The 21732-nt window shown below is 37.9% G+C and overlaps 1 protein-coding gene across 4 annotated transcripts in view; it reads left to right on the top strand.

The window, feature by feature from the left end:
* The window catches only part of PHEX (phosphate regulating endopeptidase X-linked), a 187057-nt gene extending 167718 nt beyond the window's left edge, over positions 1-19339 (top strand). For all 4 annotated transcript variants that reach the window (XM_037129673.2, XM_037129597.2, XM_037129747.2 and 1 more), the window contains 4 exons: positions 7254-7319; positions 8548-8652; positions 13182-13258; positions 15989-19339. In XM_037129673.2, the coding sequence (XP_036985568.2) occupies positions 7254-7319; positions 8548-8652; positions 13182-13258; positions 15989-16091 (351 nt within the window). In that variant the 3' untranslated portion in view covers positions 16092-19339. The remainder of the gene's footprint in view (positions 1-7253; positions 7320-8547; positions 8653-13181; positions 13259-15988) is intronic.
* The last annotated feature ends 2393 nt before the right edge of the window (positions 19340-21732 follow it).

Below are 21732 nucleotides of genomic sequence, written 5' to 3'. Positions count from 1 at the left end.
CTCTCTCTAAAAAAAAAAGAAAAGAAAAGAAAGAAAGAAAATATTTAAAAAATTGAATTGTGTGGTTTTTGCTATTGAGTTGTATGAGTTCTTTGTATATTTTGGATATTAGCCCCTTATCTGGTATATGATTTACAGTTATTTTCTTCCATTGAGTAGATTTCCCTTTTTTTAAATTTATGATTTCCTTTGCCATGCAGAAGCTTTTTAGTTCCCTGGAGATCCACTTGTTCACTTTTGCTTTTGTTCTTTTGCTTTTGCTGTCAGATTAAAAAAAAATCATTGCCAATACCTGTGTCAAGGGGCTTACTGCTTTTTAAATTCTAGGAGTTTTATGGGTCTTATATTCTAGGGTCTTATATTCAAATCTTTAACCCATTTTGAGTTCATTTTTGTTTGTGGTGTAAGGTGGTGGTCCAGGTTCATTCTTTTGCATGTGGCTGTCCAATTTTCCCAATTGAAGAGACTGTATTTTCCACATTGTATATTCTTGGCTCCATTATCATAAATGATTTGACCATGTATGCATGGGTTTATGTCTGGACTCTATTCTGTTCCATTGATCTACTACTTTAGTTACTATAGCTTTAGAATAGAGTTTGAAATCAGGGAGTTTGATGCCTCCAGCTTTGTTCTTCTTTCTCAAGATGGTTTTGGCTAGTTGGGGTTCTTTGTGTCCTATACAAATTTTATGATTGTTCTATATCTGTAAACAATAGCATTGGAATTTTGATAGGGATTGCATTGAATCTGTACTTTTGCTTTGGATAGTACGGACATTTTAACAGTATTAATTCTTCTAATCCATGAGCATGTATCCATTAATTTGTATCTTCTTCAGTTTCTCTCATGCATGTCTTGCAGTTTTCAATATATAGTCTTTCACCTTCCTGTTTGAATTTATTCCTAGGTCTTTCATTCTTTTTGATGCAATTGTAAATGGGATTATTTTCTTAATATATTCTGATATTATTGATATAAAGAAACTCAACAGATTTTTTTTTTTTGGATTCTGTATGCTGCAACTTTACTGAACTTGTTTACTAGGGTTTTTTTTTTTTTGGATGGGATCTTTAGGGTTTTCATATATATATATGTATATATATATATTTTTTCATATATCATATCATGTCATCTGCAAATAGTGACAGTTTCACTTCTTCCTTCGTAATTTGGATATCTTTTACTTTTTCTTGTGTATGTGCCCTAGTTAGGATTTCTAATACTTGGCTGAATATAAGTGGTGAGCATAGATGTCTGTGTCTTGTTCTTAGTGTTAGAGGAAAAGCTCTCAGCTTTTCACCATTGAGTATTATGTAAGCTATGGATTTGCTATATACAGCCTTTGTTATGTTAAGCTATGTTCCCTCCATAACAACTTTGTTGTCAGTTTTTTATCATAAGTTGATGTTAAATTTTGTTAAATGCTTTTTTTGTACCTATCAAGGTGATGGTACTGCTTTTATTCTTCAGTTTGTTAACGTAGTATATCACATCGATTGATTTGTGGATGTTGAACCATTCTTGCATCCTTGGAATAAATACTATTACTCATAGTCTATACATTTTTTAATGTACTGCTGAATTTCATTTGCTAATATTTTGTTGAGGATTTTTTCATCTATTTTCATCCAGGGATATTGGCCTGTAATTTTCTTTTATTGTGGCATCCTTGTCTTGTTTTGATATAAGTGTAATGCTGGGCTCACAAAATGTTTGGAAGAATTCTCCCCTCTTCTATTTTTTTGGAAGAGTTTGAGAAGAATTGGTAATAATTCTTATTGACTATTTGGTAGAATTCAGTGAAGCAGCCTAGCTCTGGACTTAACATTTCTTGGGAGGTTTTTGATCACTAATTCAATGTCCTAATAATCAATATCTTCGTATTTCTTATTTCATCATGATTCAGTCTTTGTAAGTTGTATGTTTTTAGGAATTTACCTGTTTTTTCTAGGTTGTCTAATTTGTTGCCATACAGTTGTTTGTAGTAGTCTCTTAGATTCTTTTTTATCTCTGTGATGTGAGTTATAACATCTCTTCCATTTCTGATTTGATTTGGGTTCTTTTTTTTCTTGCTGAGTCTAAATAATGGCTTGTCAATTTTGTTTATCTTTTCAAAGAACCATCTCTTAGCTTCATTTATCTTTTCTACTGTCTTTTTAGGCTATATTTCACTTATTTTGCCTTTAATCTTTATTCCTTCCCTTCTACTAACTTCGTGCTTCATTTTCTTCTTTATCTAGTTCCTTCATGTGTACAGTTAGGTTGTTAAAAATGAAAATTCTTGAGTCTTACTTCAGACTTACCCAGAATCTCATAGGGGTGGGGCCTAATAGTCTCTCTTGTCACAAGCTTTCTAGTGTGTCTGATACAAAATAAAGTTGGAGTGTCACAGGCCTAAACATTAATTGGTTTTCCTAGATTCAGATGAATGTATAATAATGTAGAAAATCCTGTAGCAAATAACAAAAATAACATTTTTAGAAATCTATACTTCATTTCATTTACAAAGGTTTCCTCTAAACTACTGCTTAGGTTTGTTTGTTTATTTATTTCTGGTGTGGAGAACAGATTTTTTAAAATGTTATTGTTTATTCTACTATAGTTGTCCCAATTTTTTCCCTTTTGCTCCCCTCCATCCAGCCCACCCCCCCACTGCCAATCCCCTCTTTGTTTAAATCATTGAAATAAAACCTCATTAATTTGAACTAATGACTCAGAATTGGTCAAGAGTTCTTAGTTATAGAATTCTGAACAAGATAAATGTACTTTTGAAATGTTTATTTTCTATCATACGTATATATGTAAATTTTCATAAAGGTACAGGTGAAATTTTATGCATCTGTGTGTGAAATTTTATCCCTTTTTGGTCTTCACTGCCACTTCCTTTCCTTTTCATTATCATCATTCTTACCTACCTGTAATCCATCTCAATAACCCTGGTCCACTTTTTCTCATGCTCATAGAGACACACATGCACACACACCTTTAGCTCGTTGTTTTCAATGGCTGCCTAAAAGTTCACAGAGTGAATGTACTATAGCATATTCAACTAACCTCTTGTTGAGGGGTTAGTTACTTTGCCTCCAGTTATTTCTATTGCACATAGACTTTTATTATGCACATGTTCTTTTTCCGTATGGGATAGATAGTTCCTACTGTTACCACCACGTTATAATATTTTATATTCCCACCAGTTATGTATGAAAGAACATTTGTTTATTGCATTATTTTGTCAATTTATGAGAATTTTTAAACTATTGTTTAAAGATTTTATTAATTTTATTTTTAGACAGAGGGGAAGGGAGAGAGAAACATCAATGTGTAGCTGCCTCTCACATGCCCCCTTCTGGGGACTTGGCCTTGCAATCCAGGCATGTGCCCTCCCTGGGAATTGAACCAGCAACCCTTTGCTTCACAGGCAGACACTCAATCCTGAGGCACATCAGCCTTTTAAACTATTTATAGATGTTTAAATTGTGACCATCATTTACATTATAGCATTTCCCTCTAAATATATTTCTTATCATTTGACTTTGTATACAATATCTTTTGACATAAAAATCAAACATTTCTGTATTAAGAAGTGGTTTCTGTATTTCCATTCTAATCATATTTGTAGTCTCCTGACTTTTCTGAGAAGGTTTTTGTTGTTCTGTTGTTTTCCATTTAAATCTTCATGCATGTGACACTTGTTTTTCTGTGGAGTTTAATATGAGAATTCACTTTTATTTTCTTCCAAAAGGATAGCCAATTGATCTAGCATCGTTGATTAAAAGACTTTTTTCCTCCCTCACTGAGCTGAACATTGGTCAGTTATTAGAATCTCAGTCAAGTATGAGAATCTCATATATCCTGAGATAACTTTCTGTATTATATATTCTGTTCTCCTGATCTATTTGTTGATTTCTATACCAAAGGCTTATTACTGTGGGTGTATGCATTGTTCTGGTGTCAATATAAGCACTCCCTTAGTGTTCTTCTTTTATATCCTTGGCCATTCTCAGGCAAATATACCTCTGTATGTACTCCAAAATCATTTTACCCATTCTTCCCGCCCACCCAAGGAAAATTCCACTGGATTCTAAGTTAAGTAACATTAAATATATGGAGTTAACTTTTTATGATATAATTTTGTTCAAGAACATGGTATGCTTTTCTACCTGATTTTTGTTTTAGGTTTTCAAATATGATTTTATCAATTTCTCTATATAATTTATTTCTCATACATTGTTTTTCTTTCAGTTGCCTTTTCTTTGTTTTGTTGGTTTGATCAAGTTAGTTTTCATGCCCTTTCCCCCACTATTAATTTTTTCTTATAGTTTTCCATTTTATTTCCTATTCCTGCTTCCCTAGTTATAAGACAGAAATTTGTTTCATTGTATTTGACAATAAGAGACCAATCAGGTAGACTTGTTGGTAGTTTATGGATCTGTAAGAAGACCTTCCTGTAAACCACACATGCACACACCATATGCTCCTAATTCGTCTATTCAAGGGCACAGCACCTAAGAGAAGCAGAGGACCACACAGAATTGGAAATTGGGAGTGGGTCAGTAGTATATCTTCACATGGTTTCTGCAGGGCCTCTTGGTTCCTTAAGTAAGCATGTATGCCTTCCTGTTATCCTACTGGGGCTGGGAAAGCACCCAAATCCTTGTTGTGCTATAAAGTTATTATACTTTTGGTTTTTTCACCACTGCAGAAGTATTTAGGTAAAAAAATCAGTGCACTTTGAGAGGGAGTGTTGCTTATAAACACTGACTTGGTTCTCCTGATTTTTAAACCATTTGTGGAGGCCAGACCTCTGTGCCTGAATCGTACTCTGCAGTGAATTGGGAAGAGCTCAGTGGAGCAGCACAGAAGCAGACTGTGAGCAGGTGTCGAATCCTGAGAGGTAAACGTAGGGCTGTATGGTCTACTGAACTGGTCCTGAGTAGGGGGAGCCGGAGGAATGAGATACTCCCCAAACCTCTAATTTAGGCTAGGGGAACAAGGAAGGAGGTTAAATTTGAGCATGAATGGATATAAAGAGAAGTACCAGAGTCTATAGTAGTTGAGACTTGAGAAGGTAGCATGTTATGGAGCAAAGGCTGTGGTGACAGACTGCTTGTGCTTGAATCCCTGTGAAATGTGGGCAGTTCAGTTAATAATCTTGTCTTAGCTAGATTCACTAGAAGTAGAGCCCAAGAAAGGGTTTCTTGGGTAAGTGATTTACTGTGGAAGTTGTTTCAGGAGAAACCTATAAGAGGGTGAGGAAAATACGTTGCTTTTAGAAGTTTGGCCTTGGCCTCAGCCTGATCCTGAAGAGGTTTCTGGAGCATGAATTGTACCACAGAAATTGTTCAGCCCAGGGTAGGGGGCTGCTCTAATTGCAAAGCAGTCAGCTACTGGGAGGTGGGGTATCACCTCCCAAGAATCTCCACATGACTTAAGCCAAGCTTAATCTTCCTGAGCTGGCAGCAGTTGCAGGAGTGGACATACTCCTGGTTGGAAAGGAGATCTGGTGTGTCACCACCAATGGCATCTGTTACACCCTCTGAACCTTAACATTCCTCATTTGTTAAGCAAGGGTGGTGACAATAGCACTTACCTTGTAGGACTGTAGTGCAAGAATGTGTGTAAAGCACGAGTGGTAACTTTTGGGGACTGAAGCTGGGAAGATCCCGGGTGGTTACAGAGACAAGTGTTATCTGAGGACTTGTTTTCATTCATCAGTATTGTCTGGTACCTGAGTGACTGTGCTAGCTTGAAACTAAAGGGTTGATAGGATCCTTGGCCTGGAGGTTTAGAGCGGAGTATGTTGTTTCCCATTGCTGCTATATAGCAAGTCGCCGAAAACTTAGTGACTGGAAATGATACAAATTTATTATTGTATAGTTCTGTATGTTTGACTCGGGTCTGAGTAGGCCTTGGCGTCACCAAGGCCGCTTCCTTTTCTAGCTACTCTCCGGAAAGATCTGTTTCTTTCCCTTTTCCAGCTTTTAGAGGCCACCCACATTCCTTGGCTCATGGCCTTTTCCATCTTCAAAGCCAGCAATGACAGGCTGAGCCTTTTCGCATTGCAACACTGAGACCCTCGCTCTCCTGACTTCCTCTTTCTCTGTTGAAAAGGGCCCTTGTAATTACACTGGACCTGCTTGGACAATGCAGGCTAATGTCTTCATCCTAACCTTAATCATATCTCAGAAGTTTCTTTGGCCACATCAGGTAACATTTGCACACGTTCCAGGGATTAGGACATACACATCTTTTGGCAGGAGCACGATTCTGCCTCCTATGCAGGGATGGGCAAACTTTCTTTGTAAAGGGCCAGATAGTAAATAATTTGGGCTTTGGGGGCTGAAAGGTCTCTATTGCAGTTACTCAGTTTTTCCACAGTGGTGATAAAACAACTATAGACAACATGTACACGGATGGCATTGCCGTGTTACAGTAACACTTGAATTATGAATGCTGAAATTTGAACTGCATATAATTTTCACATGCCAGAAAATACTATGCTTCTTTTGATTCTCCTCCCTCCCCCAGTGATTGAAAAGTCCAAAATCTGGTCTTACTTTGCAGCCTGCACAAACACAGTGGCAGGTTGGATTTTGGATTTTGGGCTATATTGGTTTAAACTCTTTGTCCTAGCCTATTTAAGGGTCTAAGGAACAATCTTCAACTATTTGGAAGAATTTTTTCAGCATGCTTGGCTGGTTATCATGCATATTGCAAACCTCGATCTTGTGGTGTGTGCTACTTCCATTTGATATTTGTTCCCCATGAGAACTACCTTCCTTTTAATTTTTCATGGACATTGCTGAAGGTGAAATGGTGATGGTTGCTCCGGAACTCTGGTTTCCATGGGATGGTAAATTTTTGGAAACACAAGCGCACTGAAAATAATACTGCCATTATACAAGTTAATCAAATAATGTACTCTGTATATTGACACTTCTATTTTTCCCCATTAAACTAGAGTCACTCAGAATATTTTTAACATTTTATTGGAGCTGGCTAAATGGGTGAGAATAAAGATGTGGGGGAGAAAGAAACGTGTTGCATAATAAAATAGAAGTGATTCTATTCAGGAGCACCTTGCAGGAGTTTAGTTTCCTATCATAATACATTGTATTATACACACCTCTTATTTATGGAATGCAATTCTCTCTTTAAAACATGGCACTTTTTCTCGCTATCATATTTATGTCTCTTGCTGAATGATAGTGTTGACTGTGAAACAACTATTTTTTTGTTGTTGTTGTTAGGTGAAGGGGAAGAGGACCCTGGGAGAAAATATTGCTGACAATGGAGGTCTGCGGGAAGCTTTTAGGGTATGTACTGCAACATTTGCTGATTTAAAACACTGAGCTCTAAAACACCATATGGGTGCACCTCAATTTACATCATAGACACATTCTTGAGGGTTAAGATTTCTGTAAATTCTATGCATTTCTGTAATTAGTATTATATTTTGCCATTGACTGTATTATAGTCTGTTATATGAATAGAGCTACATTTCTACCTCTTATTTTGGGGACATAAAATCTCTTCCTAACAAATAATATTTGCTATTAAGAATCATGTATTTAAAATATAGTTTTCAGAAGATAACATTCATAATAATATCAAAGCATACTACAGAAATCTCTTCAGGGTGAGGTTTATGTGAGTTTTCCTTCCTTCTAATTTTTTCTTAAAATACCGGAGTTCTATATTATTACCAGAGGTTCTTATACAGCTGGCCAGGTAAGAGTCCATAATAATTTTTTCCATCATCCACTGGTTTGTGGTTAAACAACAAACATAAGGATGATAGGGAAAAATTTTCATAAAGCTAAATGCATTCAGTGTGAAGATGAAGGTTGTTATTCTGAGATTATATCCTTCTATTCTATTTAAAATATATTTATTTTACAAGCTAATGGTGATTGATGAGAGTATTCCCTCTTACCTGGCAAAATAAAAAAAAATTGGCAGTATGTTGACCCTCAAATTTGTTTCCACAGCCCTTGTCATTGTGTTGGATTTGTCTCTTCCCTGGTAGGAAGAGAAAGAACATCTTTTTGTGGGGAAGGGTTGTTATTTAATAAGTGAACACTTTGGCCCTACTGCTTTGGTATTTATTCAATGTAAAGTCTTTTTGCAGGTGAACCTACTTCCCTGTTAAGCAGTACAATATTGAAATGCATCTCTAGGCTTGTTTTCTTTTTTAAAAAAGATTTTATTTATTTATTTTAGAGAGGGGAAGGGCAGGAGAAAGAGAAGGAGAGAAATATCAGTGTGTGGTTGCTTCTCACATGCCCCCCCCCCCCACTGGGGACCTGGCCCACAAACCAGGTGTGTGCCCTGACTGGGAATTGAACTGGCAACCCTTTGCTTTGTAGGCTAGCACTCAATCCACTGAGCCACACCAGCCAGGGCTAGGTTTATTGTCTTAATGGAAACCCTGACAAGGTGCATTTAGCACATAGTAGAGGGCATATTTAATATCTCTGCACTGGATGGTAAAGGAGAAAAGCTATCATTGCAGAGGGTCACCTGTACTGCTTCTCTCATCAGGCTTACAGGAAATGGATAAATGACAAGAGGCAGGGAGTTGAGGAGCCTCTTCTACCAGGTATCACATTCACCAACAACCAGCTCTTCTTCCTGAGTTATGCTCATGTGAGTAGACCAAGGAAGGGGCATCAAAGATGTAATGTGGGACTTTGGCTTGCTTCTTTGATCAAAGGCTTGGAATAAAAGTTTAATGGCTAACTTTGATCTTGGTTGAAATTTTTATCTTGCTGCTTATTTTCAGGATAAATTTTATTTTCTTTTCTAAAAGATTTATTTATTTTTAGAGAGAGAGGAAGGGAAGGAGAGAGGGACAGAAATATCAATGTGTGGTTGCCTCTTGCACACCCCCTACTGGGGATCTGGTTGGCAACCCAGGCATGTGCCCTGACTGGGAATAGAACTGGCAACCCTTTGGTTCACAGGCCAGCATTCAATCCACTGAGCCACACTGGTCAAGGCAAATTTCATTTTCTTAATGTTCTATGAGACATCAGTTTTTAGCATATTGTACTTTATTTTTATTTATTTTTTAAAAGATTTTATTTATTTTTAGGGAGTGGGGAAGGGAGGGAGAAAGAGAGGGAAGGAAACATCAATGTGTGGTTGCCTCTCACGTGGCCCCGACTGGGGACCTGGCCTGCAACCCAGGCATGTGCCCTGACTGGGAACCAAACTAGCGACCCTTTGATTCACAGGCCAGTGCTCAATCCACTGAGCTACACCAGCCAGGGCCTAGCCTATTGTACTTTAATTGGACGCTTTTTTTTTTTTTACATTCAATACTATTTTGTATTAGTTTCAGGTCTACAGCATAGCGGTTAGACAGTCATGTACTTTACAAAGTGTTCCCATTGATATTTCCTGTACCCACCTGGCCCATACATAGTTATTACAATATTATTGACTGTCTTTCCTCTACTGTACTTTATATCCCCATGACTATTCTGTAACTACCAATTTGTACCTCTCAATTGCTTCTCCTTTTTCACCCAGTCCGCTAACTATGAGACATAATTAACTAATTGAATCAAGGTTTATTGGCATTTTTTATAAAGTGGCTTACCAGCCCTGTGGGAACTCACTTGATATTTGTGTAATACAGCCTGACTTCTAATGTTACTATTTGAAAGCATTTATAATAACCATTTCTAGTTATTCATCCATTGGCTTTCATGACCCCACGCTTTCCTGAATTTCTCCTCCTTTGCCTTGTCTGCTGACTATCTCACCACTCTCACCCTGTGGGGGAGCCATAGGCTGTGTTCCCAACTGTCAGATGAATAGCTGATGACCACTGCAGCTGGAAAAAACCAACGAAGGCAAGGAGAGTCACGTGACTCTTTTGTGAGTTCAATGGGCTCTCCAAACAGAGATGGATGACACGCACTGAATAAGGCGCAGTTCTGCATTGGCGAGTCTGGCTAATGAAGCAAGTGCCAGTTCTTTGTTATTAACTACGGCACTGGCTTATGTCACAAATTTGTAGTCCCCATTTTCAAAGTAGTCACGGATGGGCTGTGGCAGGTTTTGACACATGGATTCAAGTGGGCAAATGTGTCTCTCTATGCTCAAAACTCCACAAAAGTTTTCATCAGTACAACCTTTTGTTCCTCCTATTTTTCCTCGGTAAGTTCATACATTCCCATGTCTTCTTCACCCCACTCTGCCTAAATAATTCCCACTGTCTGGGGTGTTTTATTTCTTAAAGCTGACATGACAGCCCTGAATAAAATATTATTTATCCATTTAACATCAACGAAACTGGAGTCATGAACAAAGTGACTTCTGTTTAGTTTTCTCATTTCTCCTAAAACACCCCCAGTCTTTGGGTCTTCCTGGGTAGAAAACCTGGATTCTTAGGTCTTATTTCATTTATCTGTCCTTGTTTTTATGATGTGTGTTCCAAAAGCTAGATTTTTCATTCTTTTAAGTACTCTTCAGGTTCAGCCACTCTTTCTTTTCATTACCCTATTTTGTCATCTTTTGGCTAGGCCTTGAACTTTTCTGTTCTGGATTATTCCACCAGCCTCATGACATGATTTACTGACGTTAGTATCTTTTCACCACTGTCTGTGTTATTTGCCACTGAAATACCATCGCATCTTGTGCAGAGTTTTTTTGGTGAAACATCAAATCCCCCAGGTGACTCAGTCCCCCTACAGCCCAGATTTGGTGCCCTGTGACTTCTAGCTTTTTCCAAAACTAAAATGACCTTTGAAAGGGAAGAGATTTCAGACCATTGATAAGATTCAGGAAGATACGATGGGGCAACTGATGACAATTGGGAGAAATGTGTGAGGTCCCAAGGTGCCTACCTTGAAGGAGACTGAGGCGTCACTGTCCTATGTACAGTGTTTCTTGTATCTTGTAGCTTCTTCTGTGGCTAGCTACTTTCTGGACAGACTTCATATAGCTAAAAGAAGCACACACAGAGGCATAGTCAGAACTTTTGAGAGCAGGACTCGGCCAACCAGGGCCCATGGCCAAATATGACCTGCTGTCTATTTTTGTAAATACTGTTTTATTGCAAAATAACCAAAGCCTTTCTTTTACTTATTGCCTCTGGCTGGTTTTGTGCTACAGTGGCAGAGTTGAGTAGTTGAAACAGAGACCTTATGGTCTGCCAAGCCTAATTTATTTACTATATTTTGCTTTATAGAAAAAGTTTGCTGACCTCTATTCTAGAGTACACAGTACAAGGTCCACAGTACAAGGTTCTTACTTAGGTTCTTACTTACTCATAGTCTATCTTAGTTATGTCCTAGTTCCCAACATGTCTTTGTAGATGAAGTGAACTAACTGATAGCATAGCAACATTACAGTCATACTTTTGAAATGTCTCCAGATAAGGTTGCAAGCCATATCTGATGTATTTTAAACTAATGAGATGTGGGAAAAATAAAAAGCCATTTTATATCACTAATGAGAAATTTCTCTTAGGGCTTTTCCTACTGACAGAATGAGGGGATTTTCAGTCTTTTGTACATTGAATAAGTCTACTTACAGGAAGTAAAATTATATCTTCCCTCCTAAGAAGACACTAGGAAAACAGTAATAACCATAATGTGTTTATAGCAATCTTGGAAATGATAATATGAAGCAAAAACAATATTGAACAATAATGTAAGGATAGAAGGAAAAATAACATAAGAAAAAAATCAGGTAAAATTGAGTTCCAGAAACAACTTCATAGTAGCTGGTTTCTGAGGAAATTAAAGAATCACGTGACAAACATCTTCAAAGTTAAATTCAGAACCACTGTGACTGATGGTTTATCTTGATGAAAAGCCACAGCATCATATCGCCTTTCCTGCTTCCTGTATTCCTGCAGTGTCTGTGACCTGCCACCTTTTCCCCTCGGATATTCTTATCTTTCTGCTTCTTTCCATTCGCATTTCCACTTATTTAGTAGACAGTTGTTGGGAGCCTTCCTGGGGCCCATAAATAATCTTCTAACTAGTTTCTAATTCCCTTCTACTTCTGTATATCCCTGCCAGATAAATCTTTCTAAAATAGGATTTTTCTCATTTTCCTGCTCATAACAGTATTTAAATATAGTTTAAGCACTTGAGGCTGTTGCTCAGGGCTTCAGAAACCTGGCACCATCTCCCCGGGTCCCCTAGTGCTGCCCCTTATGCACCACAGTTTAGCCACACTGAATGTCTTTCTGTTTCTTCCCCTCTCAAATATGCCTTTGCTTCCATTCTCCTCCACTTTGAATTGCCTCCCCATCATATTCATGCATCCTAGTTCTTTTCATACTTCAAGACTATGTCATATTTGAAGACCTACCTGGAGTCAGGCTTAAGTAGCTTGTGGTGCAGAGACAAAACAAGGGAAGTGTATTTCTTGTTTATGTCCTTTTGTTCAACATGGGTCAGTACTGGGTTTCTGCTCATAGTTATTACTCAGGGACCTGGGTTGTGGAGTCTTTATCCTGACATGGGCTTCCATGGTCGCCCCAGGAGTACCAAAGGAATATGAGGAAATGTACAGTGGCCCTTAATGGAGCATTTTAAATTGTTCTGAAGGCTCTTAAAACTTCTGCCACTTTTTAAAAACTTCTCCAGGAAGTGACATATATCCCTTCTCACATTTCACTGGTTAGCACAAGCCATACAGCCATGCATAACTGCACAGGAGATGGAGAAGGGTTCTCCTATCCAAGGGCTGCTCTAGGGTGAGGCAAGCAAGGCCCCCAGGGTGCAAAATGCTGACTTCTCATGACCATACTCGATATAATGGGCACTTGATTCATTTTCCTGATTCAAATGAATGTAGTTACATTTGATAAGGGCTACTGCAAGCATTATATTAATTAAATGAATACATTGGTTGATTCCTGGGTACATATACTATTGATTGATTCCTGGGTACTATTCTCTTGATTAATTGCATTTGTCTGGAAACCTTCCTAATTTACTCAAGTTGTGGAATTATTTACAGTAATAAAAACTTCTACTCTGGGGATTAGAATAATAGATGTTACTACTGGTGAAGGTTTTATCTGATCTCCTAAAACTGTCATCCATCAAGTCTAAAATTACTCTTCAGTATAATTTGGAGCAGTTAAACCAGTAGAAAATGCATAATTGGAATGGAAATGTAATTACCAGGATGCTTTTCTCTTCTAGGTAAGGTGCAATTCCTACAGACCAGAAGCTGCCCGAGAACAAGTTCAAATTGGTGCTCACAGTCCACCTGAGTTTAGGTAAAAGGGCAAATGGATGATACTGGTTTTTCACTGTGTTTCTTCTCTTTTCTTCCCCTATGTCGCCATTCTAGTACTGGACCAAATAGGTGATGTGAACAAAAGCCTGTATTGTGAACAGTGATATCTCCATTTTGCAGACCCCAAAAAAGAAACCCTGGCCAAACAGACACTTAGCATCTTTTCTTTCAGTGGGAAGCTGGTTTAGTCAGCATTCTCTCAAATAAATTCCTGTAGTGGGCATTTGTACACACCTAATCTAGTAATGTATCAAGAGATCCATGAAATTGTACACTACTCCAAAGGTAATTTAGGATCCAGATCATAGTTTTATTATTAATTCCTGTTTATTATCTTTCAATTTTTGAAAGGAAGCAATCCATGACTCCATGAGCACCATGGATGCTTAGTAAACTGGAGTATTCAATTTATGTAACCACCTACCTTTTTTGTATTCAAAAAAGTTTCATTTCTTAGACAAGGATGCTGTACCTTTTTTAAAAAAGATTTTATTAATTTACATTTAGAGAGGAAAAGGGAGGGAGAAAGAGAGAGAAACACCAACATGTGGTTGCTTCTCACACACCCCCTACGGGGGACCTGGCCCGCAACCCAGGCATGTACCCTGACTGGGAATCGAACTGGCGACCCTTTGCTTCACAGGCTGGCACTCAGTCCACTGAGCCATGCTGGCTAGGGCTGTACTGCATCTTAAAACACTCAGAGCTCAGGTTTATTTTGTGTTATGGAATACTCTGTTTAATGCATCTTGTTCTTTCATGCAGCCAGCCAACAAACATAAATGAGTAGCCCTGCATAGCCCTGAACACAAAGGGGGCTTATGGTCATATTTAGCTATTATAATACACACCCAGTCAAAAGCTGTGCATTTGGCTTTTAGTTGGTGTCTTATTTTGAAACAATTGCTTATATATGAAAGGGAAAGGATTATGAACAACAATCTTATATAATTGTCAGAATGTATAAAATATTAGGTAAAAATAAAATTGAGGTTAATATTACTTACCCTGTGCTACATTTCCAGCGTAGATTGAGGGAAATTTTCTGTAGTAGGGGACAGAAAATTATAATAGGAAATTCAAAAAACCATAATAATTTGTATTTATTCACTCTTTGCTTAGAACATATTATACCTGGATATTTTTATATTTAATGTTTAAATGAATCCATTAACATATTTCAGGAAAGTCACCTAAAATTTCTCCTGTATTTAAAAGTCTTATTCCTAAAACCTTGCTTTAGAAATGTTTCAGAAATTGACTATAAATTACCCAATAGCATAAAATCTAATCACTGTGTTAGAAATTCTCCCCCACTGGGTCAAACTGTCAAGAATGCTGTCAGTCTCTAATGGACTAAAATGTGCTCCTACTGACAAATAGTGCAGATGAAGCCACACAGTAGATTAATTACTCAACAGATAAGTTCTAGAAACTATTTCCTTTTATTAACTAGTTCCCTGTAATGTTGGCTTTTAGCTGATCATTGGCAAAGCGTACTTACTAATTATTAGCTAAATCCTATTTGTAACATTTGCCCAGGGTGAATCACATCATGAAATATACATCGCCACTTAAACATTCCAGCTAACACACAAGAGATTATGGGGATTTTCTTTTTTGGATATTGGCCATTATATTCACTCAAATGCTCATAGGTAAAGAAGTCAGTAGGGAATAAATAGTGACTGAGAATGCTGACTCTAGTCAGCCCTTGGAGCATGCAGTTGAGTAAGAAATGGATAAAGGGGGAGCTTTTTGCTGGTTTGCCAGTGATGTTTGCAGTAACTATAGATTTTGAGTGCAGCAGAAATCACACAATGGAAATACAATCAGAGTGCTGAGTAGGAATCTGCACTCTTTACTGCAGTTGGGGGAATTTGCAAAACCCCAGATTTTGAAGTAAACTCCAGTTAACTCATCAATAACAACTAGACACCATTTGTTGGCTTATTGTTACATGAACCAAATTCTAGAGAAATATGAGCCTTCAAACAGAATAGAAATTTAGAGAAAGTATTGTGTAGAATGAATGAGTTCTTTGAAGATAATGATACAGTTATAATGTTGAGTAAAAGAAGTCAGAGACAAAAGAGTGCCTACTCTGTAATTCTATTCGTGTGAAATTCAAAAACAGGCAAAACTAATCTTTGGCAACAGAGGTCAGACTAGTAGATATCCTTGGATGTATTACTGGTGGGGCTCACCTTCTAGGTGCTGGAAATATCTCATGCTTTGATCTGGGTGGTAGTAACATGGGTATGTTACATACATGCAAAAAATCTGTGAGCTTTACGTTTAAGACATGTATACTTTATATCAGTTGTACCTTCCATAAAAAGATAAATTAAAAAAATGGAAAAGCTAAGTATTGATAAATCCCACAGTTGATAAGAATTAATAAAGTTATAGGCATATACAGTCCCATGCTCAGTATACAGGAATTGTACATTTTACAGTTCATAGGAAGTTGAAAATATATAGAAGCTTAGTAAGAGTGTTTGCCTGGCATTCAGGAGGTGCTGGTTCTAGCATCAGCTCTGTTAATTTTTTTGGAAGTTTACTTAACCATTTTGGGCTCTAGTTGCCTCCCCTGAAAAGAAATTAAATGAATGCAACATCCCTTCAAGCAATACGCTGCTCCAGTTCTCTCCAAAATCCATTAATATGTAAGAATTAAATGACATGGGCTTTGACATATCTTTTTCAGGGTCAATGGTGCAATTAGCAACTTTGAAGAATTCCAGAAAGCTTTTAACTGTCCCTCCAATTCCACGATGAACAGAGGCGTGGACTCTTGCCGACTCTGGTAGCTGGACTGCTGGTTCGTGCCATCCCGAGAGAGCTGTACAGTGCCAGCAGAGGCCGCACTGGGCATGTAACGCCTGCTTCCTTTAGGCCTATATTCCCCGGAGGACTTTTATTTTTAATGCATCTTCATTATTTTGGTGCTGCTTGGATTTAAACAGTATCTTTGTAAAGTTGTAAGGCTTAAAAAAGTGAAATACAAGAAGTGAACGAAGTATATTTCTTTAGAAAACCAACCCGACAAAAATAAATCCCTGGGATATTTAGTTTTGTTAAAACGCTATCTGCTAAATTGTTGTCATTGACCATTTTAGTGCGTAAGCCAAAGCTAAATGGTACATAGCATTTTAATGTATAGCTTTGCAGGGTCCTAAGTAGAATGTACCCAGAAAAATTTCAGTCTATTAACTGTTAACCCTCAATGATGAGGACATGTGCGTGGATACCTGTGAGGCCTTCCTGTTCTGTGAAACGCGGTACTAGATTTTATGTATTGTTGCTATACAGCATTTATTAAATCTAAGGCAGTTAAATTTGAAATATGTTGTATCTTCATTTTACAAATTTTTTATTGAAGTTTTTGCCTTTAGCTTTAGATTCTATTGGGATGAAAATGGCCTCACGGCTTATATCTAATGTAGCCAATTGTCCTATTCAAATAAGCTTGAACAAAGCCAAGATTAAGACGACTTGGTAAAGGACTTGAGTTTATCAAACAGAAAAAAAAAAAAAGAAAGGATACATCTACAAGTCCTAGAAGAAGTCAAAACTCTTAGTCATGTAACAGCATGGACACCAGGATATGAAATGTACAAAATTTGATGTCATCTGCCCGAACCTCAGTGATTACATCTGTCTGCCAGACATGTTTCTTTAGCCCGATTTCTGTTTTTCTTGTTACCCTCCTATATGTGCATTTTCCTGTTTCTAAAACTAGTAGGCACCAAGCAAATGGTTTTCTGATTTCCCGTTTGGCACAACAGGTTTCATTCCATTTTAGTGCAAAGGGCCAGGCCACACTGAGGAGGACACGAAGTGCCCTGCTGTTTGGGCACAGTTAATGTTCCTTCTCTTTTAAAAAAAGCTTTTTGAAAATTTGTTTGATTGAAGACATTTTAGAATCTATTGATTAAATGTCAAATTCTCTACATAGTTCAAAGGAACAATTTTTACTCTTCCAGTCTGCTTCTAAAGAGACTGTAAGAAAGAGCAGTACCATGGTTTTGATCTGCAGAGCTTCATCCTTTCAAGTGAACTCCTCCAACTCTTACTAGTGGGTGTATGTGCGTGTGCACATTCGGGCAGGATACGATCAAAATGGCCTTAAAGTGGTTACCTGGCATTTCCGGTTTCTTATAATAGCCAAGCCCCTTTATATTATTCATTGTGTATGTGGTTCTGGATTAAGTGGGCCAATAGGCAAATGTCAAAAGCAAAATGACAAATTCTGACTAACCATAGGAAGTCATTTTGCATCCCTGTGATTTGTCATCCTTTTTTTTTTAAATATGTTTGTGCCACATCCTTTTGTAACCATGGGAACTTCTAAAGGGAGAAAAATGCAGGGCACCATCGTGAGGAAAATGACTATACTGCGTTAGTCAAAGGAGAATGATTTTCCCTTGACTTCTTCCTCTCCAAATGGATAAACTTCTGAAAGGCAGCTATATTTTCCTCCTTTTAACCAGAGTTTAAGAATGACCTTAATTTGTAATTTTTTAAAACAAGCATTATTAGGTTAGGGGTTCTGGAAGCGTATATGCCTTTTCTCTGGAAAAATCATTCTCATGTGTTTTTAACACACAAGATACTCCTTGTTTTATTCCTGCATTCGGACATTGAAAATCAGCTGAGGTTTGTTATGCTTACATGCAAAGCACTTTCCTTCTAGATTTGTGTTTTTTTTAAACTCCAAATAAACCTATTCCTGCAAATCAGAGGAAGTGTTTGATGAAAGTGTAGAATTATGACTTTAAAAATGGGAATTGTTCAGTCACTTGTTGGTTTAGGAAAATTGGTTGGTGATCACTTGGGGCCCTCAAAGTTTCTAAATGATGAGGCTACCTTGTCATGATTAACTTTACCTGATATAATTCAGTTATACTTCCAGTTATAGAAAAGGTGGCCATTATTAAAACAAAGTGAAACCAAAGCATTAATAAAAAACCACGACTAGCTAGAACAATTTTACTAGTAGGATTGTGCTAATGTATGCTCATGTTGAAGTTTTCAGATTATACTCTTATCCCTTTTCTTTAATACAGATTGCTAAAAGAAGCAGATACTGATTAAGTGGTAGAGCGAAGAAGGCAAAACGCAACCAGACAGGAAGGAAAGAAGTAGGGAGAAGCTGGCCTCAGAATGTGATTCTGAAGAGAAGACAAGATTTTGGCAGTCCTTGCTAAGCACATCCACTGGAGGAGAGCCATAAAGTTTTACAAAAATAATTATGGTAAATTAAAAGGAAATTAGACATTGGATCTCAGGCTAGGACTGTCATACCACACATCTCTGATTCATATACCAGATGTTCTGCCAGTGAACTCTTATCTGGGCATTGGAAAGCATTAGCTTTTTGTAAAATTCTCCTGGATTAGTCAAGGATTTTATGTACATAAAGTGGTATCGTTTGGACTTATCACTATTGCCCAAAGTTAGTTGAGCTTTTCACCACACAGCATTGGCCTCCAATTTCCATTTTTTCCTTTTATGAGATGGACTTGGACAGGATTAATGCAACTCAAGATTCATAAATTATCCTGAAGTTTATTCAGTTCCTTTCCTCAATGGAGCTTAAAGTGGAGCACATGAATTTTATCTTATTTAGCCCTGGAGCATTGCTAAGAAGTAGGAGCGATGGCTTGCCATACAGGTTATGCTCGTGCCAGAGGAATAGAGGGGTTTGAAATCACTTGTCAGGCATCCCAGAGCCAAGAAGATCAGAGTTTGTGTTGGGCTGCTGACCTTGGCATGAACCTTCATCCCTTAGATTATGTGTCTCTAAATACATTTATTCCATCAGTATTTCTATAATCTCAGAATTTGATAAGCTTCTTCCTTGGTATTTTTAGCATAATATCTCAGTTACATATTAAATTATAGAAAAATATATGGTTATGTCATGCAGCAACGTTCTCATTGCCAGTGGTGGTGTCACCCTGGTTTAAAGAGAGGTGATCTTGTGTTATGCATTATACATCTGGAGGGTCATTGTATTTTCTTCCCCTGCTTGTGAAACAGTATGAACAATCACTTTAAGGACAATAAAAAGTTGAAAATTTTCTGTTCCTTTTTTAAGAAAAGTATTTATTAATTTTTTTAGAGAAAGAAAGAGAGGGAGAGGAACATCGATGTGAGGGAGAAACATCGATTGGTTGCTTCTCATATGTGCCCTGACCAGGGACCGAACACGCAACTGGGGATGAAACTACTGACTTTTCACTTGGTGGGATGACACCCAACCAACTGAGCCTCACTGGTCAGGCTCTGTTTCCTCTTATTTTAAAAAAATATTAAAATCTATTACATCTATTAAAATATTTACTTCTGTTGTAGACCATAAGATTTGCCCCAAAGTGTACAAACCACTGTACTAGACTAGGTTTCTTGGCTTGGGAAAGTGGGATTTGCATGCAGTAACTTTATCTGTAGACAATGAGAGATTTGTGATGCCATCATGGTATTCCATTCTAGGACATAAGTCAACAGATGTGGTTTCTCGCTTAAGCAATAATATTCCTATTGAAGAAGAAAGAGGGTTCTGAGAAGCTTATCACCCAGGATAGGGCTGGTCTTGCAACAGTGACAATGAACATCACAGCAGCAGTGTCAAACTCATTTTCACCAGGGACCACATCAGCCTTGCGGTTGCCTTCAAAGGGCCAAAATAATTTTAGGACTGTATACATGTAACTACTCCTTAACAGTTAAGGAGTTGAAATTACATTCAGCCCTTTGAAGGCAACTGCAAGGCTGATGTGGCCCCTGGTGAAAATGAGTTTGACACCCCTGTATTACAGTAACAAATCAAAGAATATCTATGTGGTGTCATTTTTTTAAAACAACCTAGTTAATTTATAGTCACTCATGTAGCACACAGTATCTGAGCACCCATTATGTGTATTTAAATCATATGATCTGGTAGGCAGATCATATGCAACCTTTGAGTGTCAATGAACAGTCAGGTCTAACATGGGAGGTAGATACAATCTGCCCTGTTACAATCACCCTACTTTGTGACAAGTATGATGATATATAAGGACATCAGGTTGTGGTTTGGTGCACCGAGAAGCTCCTCCATTGAACACTGTCGGTGCTCACTCTACCCAGATCCCAGCAAATCCCTTTTATTGGGTCCCTAACCTTACCTTCTGTGTGCTTTCCTTTTGCATTAGCCGTGGCTCTCTAGGATGGCTGCCTTCATGCATCCAGAGCCTCTCTGCCCTATGCACTTTCAGAGACCCGTAAGTACTGGGGAGTGTATATCGTCTGCCCACCTTCGGACATTGAGTTATTGGTACAGGACAATGAAACCTTGCCTGGGGCCACACAAATCCAGAGGTGTGCCATAGAGTTCATACTGACTTCTCTAGGGCGCATTTTGGTGTCAGGCTGGGAGTGTGAGTAAAGCCTGCTGTTGATTATTTTAAACATCTTTCTGGCATGTATATATGTTCAAAGATCTGGGAAAGTATGCGCTGGTTTGTAGAAGGCGTGTCATGGCATCCATGTACAGGAGATAGACATCAGATGGGACACAGAGTTGGTGGGTAGTAAGTAGCTGAGTATGGTCTATGAATGCCCTTCTTAGGGAGTTTTCTCTAGTTTCTGAGCTGATCCTTGAAGTAAGACTTTTTGTGTGTAGTGTAGTAGCAGAAAAGAAGATGCATGGAAATGACTGAGTTTATGAATGATCTCTGAGGCATGGACAGGAAGAAGGGGCTTTGGGGGAATAAAGGCAGGAAGTCTAGCATCTCTTTTGCTATGGTTTATGTGATAGACTTTATAGACCATACAGACCAAGAGGTATTGAGTCTGCTTTGATTTATATATAATTAAAATTGGAAGGAAGCTAATTTTTCCAATTAGGTTTAAGGTATTTGCATGTCCTTCAAGTTAAGCTGCTTTCTTTGAGATCACACTAGCTGTTAAAACAGATCATGTGAGTGGTTTAATGTAATTGAAGTTTATTTTCATTACATACAAAGTATGTATTAATAACCAGTTTCCTTTCATATTGCTATTTACCATTCTTCACGTGATTGAAGACATGCTCATCTCCAAGAAGCTGGTGAAGGAGAAGAGGCCATAGGAAATGCTGAATGGAAGGTTTGGTCAAATTCTAGAAGTTATCTACATCACTTCTGCTCATATTTCATTGACTAGAGCTCAGTCTTGTGGCTAAACCTACTGCAGGGGAGGCTGGGATGTATAGTCTAGCTGTGTTCCCAGAAAGAAGAGGAAATGGGTTTGGCTATCAGCCAGCAACCCCAGCTACACCTTGTAAAGTGAAATATGAAGCAAGAACTTTGAGCTCTTAAGGATTTAGGAAATTGCTTTTGAACACAGCACAATGAAAATGTAAAATGCAATTGGTAGCCCGCAGTTTATCCTGTAGGAGTCTTTTTAATTAACAGCTTAATTGGA

The sequence above is a fragment of the Artibeus jamaicensis genome, unplaced genomic scaffold, assembly GCF_021234435.1.
Source record: "Artibeus jamaicensis isolate MK-2021 breed Jamaican fruit bat unplaced genomic scaffold, CSHL_Jam_final scaffold_1283, whole genome shotgun sequence".
NCBI classification, from domain to species: Eukaryota; Metazoa; Chordata; class Mammalia; order Chiroptera; family Phyllostomidae; genus Artibeus; species Artibeus jamaicensis.
The sequence above is the reverse complement of the archived record's forward strand: the minus strand, read 5'-3'. Positions and strand labels throughout refer to the sequence as shown.